The sequence below is a fragment of the Gigantopelta aegis genome, chromosome 7 (assembly GCF_016097555.1).
Source record: "Gigantopelta aegis isolate Gae_Host chromosome 7, Gae_host_genome, whole genome shotgun sequence".
NCBI lineage: Eukaryota > Metazoa > Mollusca > Gastropoda > Neomphalida > Peltospiridae > Gigantopelta > Gigantopelta aegis.
Genome location: NC_054705.1, coordinates 31186144 through 31198409, shown reverse-complemented (window position 1 = coordinate 31198409; position 12266 = coordinate 31186144). Strand labels below are relative to the sequence as shown.

Genomic DNA, 12266 nt, shown 5'->3' with positions numbered 1-12266 from the left:
ATGAAGCTAGCGAACAAAATGGCAGAGGTAAGGGGAAATAACCATATTTCAAAACTGTAATATATTAGTCGTCACTGTATTGTGGAAGAATAATTGTTTATTGCAAAAAATCTATAAATTATTTATAGATAAAGAAAATAAAGTGATTCAAAGTGGGAACTATATTCTGGAAAGACCTGACGTCTGATAATCTCTTATTGTTCGCTGGCTTCACAGCGGATAGAAAAGTTCGCTGGGTTTATTTCAGTGCCTTTTTGGCGCGGGAAGTGACTGTCGCGAAATTTACGAACTTTGTGAAATACGCACATGATACAAACTGCGAAATCAAATTCTGTCTTCTGTATATGTAAAACGTAAGGAACTTCAAAATAATGTGTGCGACATTCATTTATATTTGACCATATCTACAAGTGATCATGCGTTAGTTTCGGATCACCTGTCAATGTTGCACGAGCAGACGACATTTTACTAAAATTTTAATTCACCAAGGTAAACATCTACGGACCGTTTTTTGTTGTTTTTTTTAAACATTTTGAAATCTATCAGATCTCCGATGTTTACATGTCTAAACCATAAAACAAGCGTGCATTTTCCGCTCATTTTTCAAGCGGAATGGATAAAATCATGGAATTAATTATTTCGTGGCGAAAAATGATACCGGTGTAGCATTTAATTTGCACTCTCCAAGAATATGTACTCCCCAGTCATTATTATACGTATAAATTGCATTCCCCCAAATATTATAATATGCACTCCCCTTGAATTATTTGCACTCCCCTAGTTGTGGACATACATATGATATTAATCAGAGGTAAGGAAAGCAAGTCATGGGTGAAGAGATTCTGGGATCCAGTGTTCGAGATTAAAAATGTTGAGCAGTATCCCAGTTGTATACTAACATTTCAAAATCTGGTATCCCACCAGAGAATTTAGTATTATATGGTATGCCGGTGGGATACTGGGTTCTTGAAGTCTGATATCCAAAATTAAATTATGGTATCCCCGGGATATCGGGATACTGTTAATCTCGAACACTGGGATCCATCCAATCACCACACATGATTAGTTATTATTTTTATTCTGCAAATTTGCAAGGGCAGATTCACATACCCATCTAGATTTGTCAGTGAAATTTATATCAACTTTTACAAAGTGCACTGGCTATACAAACATACAAAAACACTAAACAAATTTATATATATATCGTTAACGTCCCTACTAGTAACTGCGTTATGCTTCAAATTCCGTTCACTTTGTTTTCTCGTGCACATTTCGTGCAATAAGCATCCGATTTGTTGTCATCGGCATGTCGTTCATTTATGAGGTTTTTCTTCACACTTCATGAACATTTTTATAAACAATAAAGTTGAGAAAAGTAAGTATCTAAATACAAAACTTTACAAACCCCTAAAACCATTAATTTTACTAAGTCGTTTTTGTTTTTGCTGATGGATAAAAAGTATTGCCATTGGTTGAAGGGACTAATTTTTGTTTTTATATTTGTTGCAAAAGTTAACAATTTAGAATTGCCATAGCAGCCTAGGCAGGCTCCACATTGGCCCTGTATTTTTATTTTATTTGTTTCCATATGACAAAATCAATCAAAAATTGCAGGAGCTCTGCCTTCTTGTAATTGTATCAGTTTATACTTTCAGTTAACATAAATGAAAGATGCCGCAAGTATTTCAAGTGCTGCAGTGTTACAGCTGCCAGATGTTTCAAGTACAACAAGCAAAGAAATCTAACAAGTGGACTTGTAAGATGTGTGGAGAAAAACAGTCCATTAAGAAGGTGATATTTTGAGAGGCATTAAAAATATTTTCAGCGATCACTCATTGTTTGATTAGAGGCCCATCAGAGAATTCAGTACTAATCAGTTGTGTTGAAAACAAGTAAATATTGGAGGGGTTAGGGGCTGACTTACTGAGATCGAGGGCACAAATTCTTCTTTTTTTCTCATCTGGACCAATACCTTTTGACTTGTACATGAAAAACATTGGTAGACAGCTGTCTTATTAAGGCTCACCTTGATGCACACATGTGGTAGTCTATATATTGTTCTGCCTATGGAAAGTTCTTACAAAACACTTTTTCAGAAGGAGTAGCCATTAGCGTATGAGATGGGGATCAACCAGGCATCGAAATAAGTCGAGAACGGTTGTTCAGGTTACCGGGAGGTTACCACATGTAAGAAAATTTCAACGAACTAGTTTCATTTCCGAACGTAAATCAGGCAATGCATTCCGGACTTCTGTTTCCGATACAATTTCAGAACGTCTGCGTTTTAGCAGCATCAACTAGATATGTGCCGAGTAGTTTGCAAGAACATTTACTTTAAACGTAGAAGTACCAGAAAACAGTCTATATAGTTGTGGTAACCTATAGGTTACCAGGCTATATTTTGTGGTAACCTGTAAATGGGTTACCAGACACAATGTTTATTTCGATGCCTGATCAACTGTCCTCTCATTGATGGAGCAAATCTTAATTTGTATTTGGGTAAACAATGGAGATTGGGCAAAATGAGCTGGTGAAAAAACTTTTCACCATATATTTCCATCATTCTATTCACAATATTAGTTGTAATCAATGTGAAAATGCAAAGTGATATTCTTTATGGCTGTTTGGTAGTAATCGGGTGTTTAGGTTGAAGCCAACATAAATATTAGCATACTTCCGGGGTAGCATGCTCAGTAATTGTCTAATGTGTGCTATTCAAAACTTCTTTGTGTCAATATGTGCGAGCTTTATTCAAGATATTTCTTATGTAAAGCAAATCACTCGCCTCGATCTTATGAGGAGAGTGATTTATTGCTCGCCTGGAGCTTATGAGGAGTGATTTATCACTCGGCTGATATTTTCAAAAGTGAAGGACTGCATCTTCATTTATTTAGTTTGCATAATCATTTAATATGTCTAGATAAATATAAAAAAAACTATTCAGAAATATGTACCATGTAATCACATGGATAAATGCTTTGTTAGGTTATAAAAGAATCTTTTAAGTGGATCTAGGACTTCTTTCGTAAATCCTAAAGTGCAAACAAACATGTCCAAGAATTGCTGATGAATCTAACTAGCCGGGACATATTTATAGGATATTAAACAAGCTTCCATTTCGTATCATGTTTATGTCCCGAGTGAAATAATATAAATTTAATTGTCACAAGCTTTTGAAAATTATTTCACGAGGGACATAAACATGATTCGAAATGGTAGTGAAATTAATATCCTATTTATTAACCCAGCAGGCACTCATAACAGGGAAAATAAATATCACTGAGAAATTATCATGCATTGGTTTAACGTACACAACTATTGGATGATTTCACGCCAAAAAAACAAACACCTTGTCGGTACTAAATATGATGTCATCACGATTTGGCAAAGCACACACAATGACATCACATAGTTTACAGCGTTTGGGTTTACATCTTTCTGGTTTCAGTGTTAAACTTGTAATAAAATGGTAGTTTAATGCAGTTCATTATAGATTTGTTTTTAACAGAATATATAGAACTTTGGGTTTTGAAAATTATCTGTGAACTGTGAATAAAATACAAAATTAAAGCAATACCCAGCACAGTAAAGTAGTTTACATCGTTTCTATATACATGGACATGTAGCCGATGTAGGCTATATCGAAAATAAAGGCTTTAAAGGGACATTCCTGTGTTTGCTGCATTGTAAGATGTTTCCGACTAATAAAATATTTCTACGACTAAACTTACATATTATATATATTTTCTTGTTTAGAATATCGGTGTCTGTATATTCAACATGTTTCTGGTCTTCTTAATATTTGTAAGATGCCCAAACTGGATTTTGTCTTCCAATAATTTCGTACATATGAAAAATATTTCTAAGAAATAAAATGAAATTTAACCTGGTACAAATATTAAAACGATCAGAAACACGTTTAATATACAGCCACTAATATGGTATGCAGAAAAATATATTTGATATGTAATTACAATCGTTAAAAAGTCTCTGTTAGTCGATAACATCTTAGAAATTGCAGAAACTCAGGAATGACCCTTTTAAAAAACCCGCAGATAGTTGGGGTAATAAATAGAATAACAAACTCGGTACCAGTTATTATCAAATTTATGTCCCGAGTGAAATAATTTCACTTGGGACATAAATTTGATAATAACTGGTAACTCGTTTATTATCCTCTGTTTATTACCCATAATCAATCTTTTTTTTTTTTTTTTTTTTTTTTTTTTTTTATATATATATACATGTATATATCCCACTTGTTTGAATTGCATCTAATGTCTTCCCGATCTGGCAACTCTTCCTATCTTTCAACTTCTTTTGCTGTCCACCTCCACATCTCAGTCCTTTTTCTCTCCAACTGCGACAGGTGCTTGTCTCTTGTGGCTGTCTGCCACACACTTGCCATTCCCCATCAGCTTTTAGCTGTGGGCTTAGTCTGACCACTTCAGGGAGTGTTCAGTAGTTACTTCTGTCATTGTTAAGATGCACTTGTAACCACCTACTATGTACCCCTACTACCAGCGGTCGTTATTTAGTGCCGTGGGTCAGACCAGCATTATTAGTGGCAGAGGACGAGGATGCCAGGTGGCATAATCAATCTTAATTTATATCATGCAACTCATTTGGTTGGCGTTCCTGTAAGGTTGTAGTACACCAATCGATGACACCACTTGGTGTTCTAGTGGGACGTATCACTTTGATATGAACCAATATATTTTTAACCATATGGGCAATAATCCTTCTTTTTTAGCAAAATTCAGTGTTTGTGTTCAGTGCATAAAATACAAATTAAGTCGTGTGTATATTTTACTCTAAATACAGAACTTTGTTTCTGGAAATTTGCTCTCATTTCGTCACTATTTCATTATCAAAGTGCATTGACCAAATCAAAGATAGAAACCCTAATGTGTATACCAGACAGTACAGTTAAAACCGACCATTAATTACTGTGATGTCTGATAAGCTGGGACTGATTTGTTCAAGTTAATTACATGTACTTATGGATTTTACATTTTGGAACAAAAAAAAAATCACTGTGGTTTCCAAAATTGAATAGTTCCAGTTTTAAATATATGGTTTAAATAAAAGAAAATACAAGACCATAAAATTTGGATGGTTTTGACAGGATTTCAGTTTTATGTCCGGTTTAGACAGGTTTCACTATATGTATGTATGTATGTATAACTTACTATATTTAATAATATTTTCCAGGTGTTTGGTGAAGGGAGTGGCGCAGAATGTAGACAACATGTTCAAGAGATGAATCGCCTGTATGGAGAACAACAATCACAACAGCTGCACCAGTGTGTCGCACCAGAGACATCGTCAACAGGGTTCGATAGTCAACCACGTTCCACAGTCCAGCAACAACAGGTAGGCTGTTTTATCAACAGGAGTAGCCTATGCGGCAGCAGCAGGTTTCCTTCCTTTGTTTCTGTTGACCAAATGTTGAAATAACCATGTGTGTCTCAGTCACTGAGCTAGTAGTAAACCAGCTAAGCATTAATTTCAGCAACATTAACTGACATTACTGACTGGTAAATCACTATTTTGTTTGATACATTTGGATATTTACTAACTGTAATCATAATTTTTTCTTCCGGATTTGTTGGTGAAAATTGGTGAAATGTTCTGATATTTGTAATAGCAGAGGCATGTTGAGAACAGTAAGATGGCCTGGTAAAACAGGTGGTTGCTTTAAGGAGGTGGCTATTTGAGGAAGTGGGACTGTATGTACTTGAATATGCATATAGCATAGATGATTGTTTTTTGGATTTATCTGGAATTCCCGATTTTTATGTTTGTATGATGGTCTTTTGGTAACCCACTTTCATGTCCGAAAATTAACATAATTGACATAACACCTAGTTGAATCACTATTTTATCTAGACTTGATACATTCACATATTTAATGTAAAAAAAATTGATGAAATGTTTGGATACGTTTTAATAGAAGCAGCTCTAGGCAAGTTCAGAACAGTAAGATGACCGCATAAGGAAGGTGGTTATTTGAGCAGGTATCATTGTGTTGTTGAAGTTCTTGCTGTATGTAGGTAGTTATACAGTGGTCATTTGTTTCAGATAGGAAACACTAGTCGATGATCTAGCTACATTGACGAACTCTGATATAGGTAGTTATACAGTGGTCATTGTTTCAGATAGGAAACACCAGTCAGTGGTCTAGCTACATTGACAAACTCTGATATAGGTAGTTATACAGTGGTCATTGTTTCAGATAGGAAACGCCAGTCGATGATCTAGCTACACTGACGAACTCTGATATAGGTAGTTATACAGTGGTCATTTGTTTCAGATAGGAAACGCTAGTCTGTGGTCTAGCTACATTGATGAAACTCTGATATAGGTAGTTATACAGTGGTCATTTGTTTCAGATAGGAAACGCTAGTCGATGATCTAGCTACATTGACAAACTCTGATATAGGTAGTTACACAGTGGTCATTGCTTCAGATAGGAAACGCTAGTCGGTGGTCTAGCTACATTGACCAACTCTGATATAGGTAGTTATACAGTGGTCATTTGTTTCAGATAGGAAACGCTAGTCGTTGATCTAGCTACATTGACGAACTCTGATATAGGTAGTTATACAGTGGTCATTGTTTCAGATAGGAAACGCCAGTCGGTGGTCTAGCTACATTGACCAACTCTGATATAGGTAGTTATACAGTGGTCATTTGTTTCAGATAGGAAACGCTAGTCGTTGATCTAGCTACATTGACGAACTCTGATATAGGTAGTTATACAGTGGTCATTGTTTCAGATAGGAAACGCCAGTCGGTGGTCTAGCTACATTGACGAACTCTGATATAGGTAGTTATACAGTGGTCATTTGTTTCAGATAGGAAACGCTAGTCTGTGGTCTAGCTACATTGACCAACTCTGATATAGGTAGTTATACAGTGTTCTTTTGTTTCAGATAGGAAACGCTAGTCGGTGGTCTAGCTACATTGACGAACTCTGATATAGGTAGTACTAGTTATACAGTGGTCATTGTTTCAGATAGGAAACGCCAGTCGGTGGTCTAGCTACATTGACGAACCTGCTTCAGGACTGACTGATGAAGAAGACTGTGATGACTACTTCACAGTGGACAAACATGACACCAAACAGAGAAACAAAAGACATGAACTGAAACTGTGAGTCAAAATAGACCTAGTACTTCATATTTTCAGCTTCTTGATCTAGACCGACCTAATTCCAAACAATGTGTTTATTATTGAAATCGGACATTACTTATATTTTATTGTTTAGAATGTCCATTTCTGTACTTTTAAGTGTTTATATGGTCATCCTGGTGTTTACGACAGGGTTAACACAAGTGGGGAGACGTGGGCGAAATAATCACCCTTTTGTACTGAACTTTGTCTCACTTTTAATCCATGGCGAAGTTCTAAGTCGCCTTCTTTTAAAACAATTCTTTATCACAATTGGTTTTGGGGGCTTTTTTTCCCTTGGAAGTGTTGGTACATTTTTGCCTCCATATTGTTCAAAGATCATGTGACCACATGTTGCTATCGGCCAGAGAACTTTGATTATGTTCGTCAAATTATATTTATTAATAATACATTGGAGAAAAACTAAATATTTTATTGCTGTTCTTCATTTGTTATGTTCAGTTTTATAAACGCAATGGATTGAATAAATAAATCGCAAACAAAAATAACTTGTTAAAAATAATGTTGCTGACTTAACAAGATAATTCATAGCTTTCAACCACAAAGGAGCTGGTGTGAAAATCATTAATAGGCCTCCCTTGTTTCTCTGCTAGCCTCAGTGGAACTTTTTAATGACAATAAACAGAAATCTCTTTACGGCATTCAGTTAATTGATTCAGACTTTGTATCTACGACCGAGTACTACAGGGATGGCTGCCTATCACTAGCTGGTCACATGAAAGAGATCACGTGACCAACTATGAATAGCTGCAGGAAACGTATTGCTTTACCATTGTGATTAGATAATGACAATAAACACAGTTCTTGTAAACTTTGTAAACTTATACACAAATTAAATTAATTGAGATAAACATGATAAATGACTACATAATTACTAGTGATTTCCCTAAAAATTAGGCACGGCATGGTAGACCAAACACTTTTGGGGCATTTTCACCATTTTCGGGGCACTTGTATTTCATTAAAAATACACAAAAATTAATTGAAATAAACATTAATGTAATTTATGTGCTTGCTTTAAAAATGAATGGTAAAAGATACAACAAGCATATTTTATTAATTAAGAATACCTTTTTTTGGTGTTTTATAAAGGCAATTTTAGAATTAACTACTGAAAAAGGCTTGTTTAATCTCAGGGCAGCATGGCGCTGATTAAGGCAAGATGGTGTTAGGCTATTGAGGCATGGTGCTGCACCATGCTAAAACAAGCTAGGGAAGACACTAATTACATGTACAGTAAAGATTACAAACCTACACAAGTAGGGATCCAATACTTGAGGTAGTTGGCTGCAAATAATCGTAAACAAACATCAGAATGAAACTTTTGTTAAATAATGTTACCACTTATGACATGAGTCCATATAAATATTTTGTTAAAGACGCTGTTTTATTACGAACAGGAAATGGATAAGATTCGAAAAATTTATAGTCACTGAACACCCAAGTACTCTACTGTTTGCTGACAATGTGTACAAAGATCTATATTGTGTGTTTAAATGAATATTTGGTAGGGTCTCCACAAGTCCAAAATATTGGATTCGAGTACTCAAGGGTCAAACTTGACCCAGACACGAGTACCCTACACCTACACTAGATCTACACTAGATGATGATGAGATTGAGGAATAAAGTAAAATAGCATTATGCATCTTAATTCCAGCTCTGAACATGGATGCCAAATCATGCTATTGTATAGAAACCGGTTGTTCGAGATTAAAAATTTGGGGCAGTATCCCAGTTGGATACTAACATTTCCAAATCTGGTATCCCACCTGAGAATTTAGTATCCCACTTAAATGAAATTCATAAATAGCATCATAACAAACTTGGACGACACTGTTCTCGTTCCCAGTCTATTGCTACGCCGCAATCAAAATCACGGAATTTGTGATATTCGCAATCAAATGGAATCGGCAAAAAGATCTGCATCTATGTTTGAGTAATATTGATATAAATTAATATTTAGCAGTAATCTATAAATTAAATTCTGGGATATCGGGATACCGTTAATCTCAAACACTGTTGATATGTTCAGTTTTGTGACGGATGGCCAGTTAAAAATGAGAAACTAGCACATGATAATAAAATTATTGTATAACTTATATCGTTGACTATCTATTGCTGAAATTATTGTCCTACATTGTCCATTGCATTATAGTTGATCACTGTATTCTACCTTGTATGGGTACTCGAGTCCTGTGAATGGACTCCAGTCTTGCTAGACTCAACCAATGCCCGAGTACTCTTGGAGATCCTAATATTTGGCGTTTTCAACACATTTGGCTTATTGTCTCAATGGACGAAAGATAAGATTTGGAAAATTTATAGTCAATGAACACTAAAGTACTAAACTGTTTGCTGATGTGTACAAAGATTTATATGGTGTGTTTAAATAAATATTTGGCATTTTCAACACATTTGGCTTATTGTCCCATTTTTCCTTCACAAAACCTCACTTCTCCCTAAAGTTCCTCACTTCTCACTAAAGTTCCTCACTTCTCACTAATGTGTCTAGAGGGAGAAGTCACTTCTCCCTATTTTTCTAGCCTAGCTTGAATGCTAGTTTATAATATGCTTTTTTTTTCTTAATTCTAGAAAAACACAATATATAATTGAGAAGTAAAGGTTATGGAGACAAACTCTGGTCTATTCCCTCTTTCAGCGTTACAGATTCTTGTGTCACTCTGTTGTAACCTGTTACAGATGTGTTAATTAACCAGAATTAGTGTCTAGTTTCACAGGTTGAAAAAATCTGAAACTAGTGTCTGCGACTTTTAGCATATGGTTCTATTTCAGAAACACTGTTCGCACTGGTCTTTGTTCAAGCTACAGGAAAAGATCACAACCTGATGATAGCCAGAATATGCCGTCCAGTACTGATGGGCGGCAGACTTACAAGAGGTTACCGGTGTTTGGTCACGGTAATTACCATACTGAGTACTCAGGCTGTTTAAATCTCAGCGACCAGCGAATGCAAAACACAGAAAGACTGAACCGAAAAAGGACTCGAGTAGACTTGAACCATACAGAGAGTTCCTGTTTCAATGATGATAACATTGGTTTACAATCAGGAATATTACTTGTGGATTCAATGAAAACAGGATCCAAAGACAGGTTGCTGGCAGAGTATGAAGAATGCCCTGACATGGGCATCTTGCTTGAAAACGAAGACAAGCCAGACACGATATCTCTTAACATTAATAGAACATCTGTAAAAATAAGGCAAAAAAATAATTTTTCTGATACCCCAAAAGTTGTCTCTTCCAGCAAATGGTCTGTGTTTATTGACACTGTTGACAGTAACCAGTCAGATTCCAGTGACGACAGTCAACATTCATCCTTTCCAGAGATGTTACAATTGAGGGCGAAAACAAGCAGCTTCAAAGAAAACGGAGAGAAACCATTTAGAGAAGACAGCATGGTTTCATCAGAAGATTTGGACATTCCTAATAATGAAGGGAAAACAATTGAAGAATCCTCAAAACAAATTGAAGATTCTAAGAAGTATTTTACAAAATACAAAGTAAGGATGGATTCTGTATCTGATACTTTCGGCATTTTCTTATCGGATGAGAACAAAGTGAACAAAAAGTCTTCTCCAGGTAATAAATTGATGGAATTGTGTGATAAAATAGACGATGCTACTCAGTGCGATAATGATGTTGTCGGTAACATGTTTAACATAGGAGATCTTAGCGAAGAAGATTTTGAACTGAATATGTGATCAAACGACATAGTAATTACTTTATATGATACACTTGGGAGATAACCATATGGAGTTTTTAGATTTGCGGGTGTTATTGTCTATTTGATTCTGCAAATGTCATTTTTGACCGAAGGTGTTAACCTGAGGTGAAAAATGAAACATTTTTGGGCATCAAATAGACAATAACACCGGCAAATCTAAAAACTCAATATGGTTATGTCTATTGTAAACTGAATTGTTTTTCTATGGAACTAACTGTGTATTTAGTATTTCTGGTTACAATCTAACTGTAAACCCTTGAATCGTCAACTTCGGCTGTTCCAATTACTAATGACATCATTAGCTTTCCAGGTGTTATTTTCATTTGAGCCTGGAATTTTTTTTTAATTATCCAATCACAATACAGAACACACTTGCCATCAGTTTACAATGGGTTTTATTGTGTGGTTGTTGTGTTTTGGGGGATTGTAAAAAAAAGTTAAATGATTTACCTAAATATAACCAGTTTAGTAGTAGTAACTGTTATAGTTGAGAAGTCTAGCTTCATTATCAATTAAAAGTCTTACCTATAACATAGTGGTGTTCCAGTGATAGATTATAATAGAAAGAATTGGTTGGTGGGGCTCTACTGGTGTGCTGATTGATTATAAAACACCATAATCGATTTTCGTGGAAAATGTCAACTGTTAATGTTGATTGTTTCTCTAATTACCGGTAACATGATGGAATTAATGTAAATATGTTTTCATGTGTACACAAAGAAAAAAGGTATTAAATAGTTATTAAAAGTAAAATTAGCCATTCCTGGTGAACATGATAATACATGTACTGTGCATGATCCTTATAATTCAAAGCCTTACTGATTGAAAACATATTTTATTGCATAAACAACAAAAGGATTGGGCAGAAGTTTGCAAACTTACTAGGCCCTCTTCTATATACATACAATATAATGGCAACAATTATATAAGAATTGTTCGTCATTTTTTGCGAATTTATCGATGTATAACAGTCACAAAATTGTATAAAATCATGTATTGTAGCGAAGTGTTTTTATACTAAATTTGTGACTGTTATACATCGATAAACTCGCAAAAAATGATGAACAATTCTTATAATTACAGATGTCACGGGGATCCTACAATACCCGTAACTGAATGAAACACAATTATCCAAATATCTCTCCTAACTGTATATCTGTTAGATCTCTCTGTAACGGGCAGTTATACCCGCGTGGCTCGTCTAGGTATAATCAGAGATACGATCTTATATAAAGTATATGTAATATAGCACGTTTAGTTCACTAGAAAACACAACAAAAACACAATACACTTTGGAATCTGTATTAACCTACGCTGACAAAT

The 12266-nt window shown here is 35.2% G+C and overlaps 1 protein-coding gene across 1 annotated transcript; it reads left to right on the top strand.

Annotated features, from left to right (window-relative positions):
* The first annotated feature begins 280 nt into the window (after window positions 1–280).
* Window positions 281–11849, top strand: LOC121377636 (MRN complex-interacting protein-like). The gene is made up of 5 exons (XM_041505704.1): window positions 281–489; window positions 1656–1791; window positions 5215–5376; window positions 7022–7158; window positions 9993–11849. The coding sequence occupies exons 2-5, from the start codon at window positions 1672–1674 to the stop codon at window positions 10918–10920; spliced, it is 1347 nt and encodes a 448-aa protein (XP_041361638.1). The 5' UTR covers window positions 281–489; window positions 1656–1671; the 3' UTR covers window positions 10921–11849.
* The last annotated feature ends 417 nt before the right edge of the window (window positions 11850–12266 follow it).

Bases quoted from the DNA above. Each gene is read 5' to 3' on its own strand.
- LOC121377636 (XM_041505704.1), top strand. From the start codon at position 1,672: ATGCCGCAAGTATTTCAAGTGCTGCAGTGTTACAGCTGCCAGATGTTT. The intron at 1,792-5,214 runs GTGATATTTTGA...AATATTTTCCAG, and splicing joins AAAAACAGTCCATTAAGAAG to GTGTTTGGTGAAGGGAGTGG. The intron at 7,159-9,992 runs GTGAGTCAAAAT...GTTCTATTTCAG, and splicing joins AAAAGACATGAACTGAAACT to AAACACTGTTCGCACTGGTC.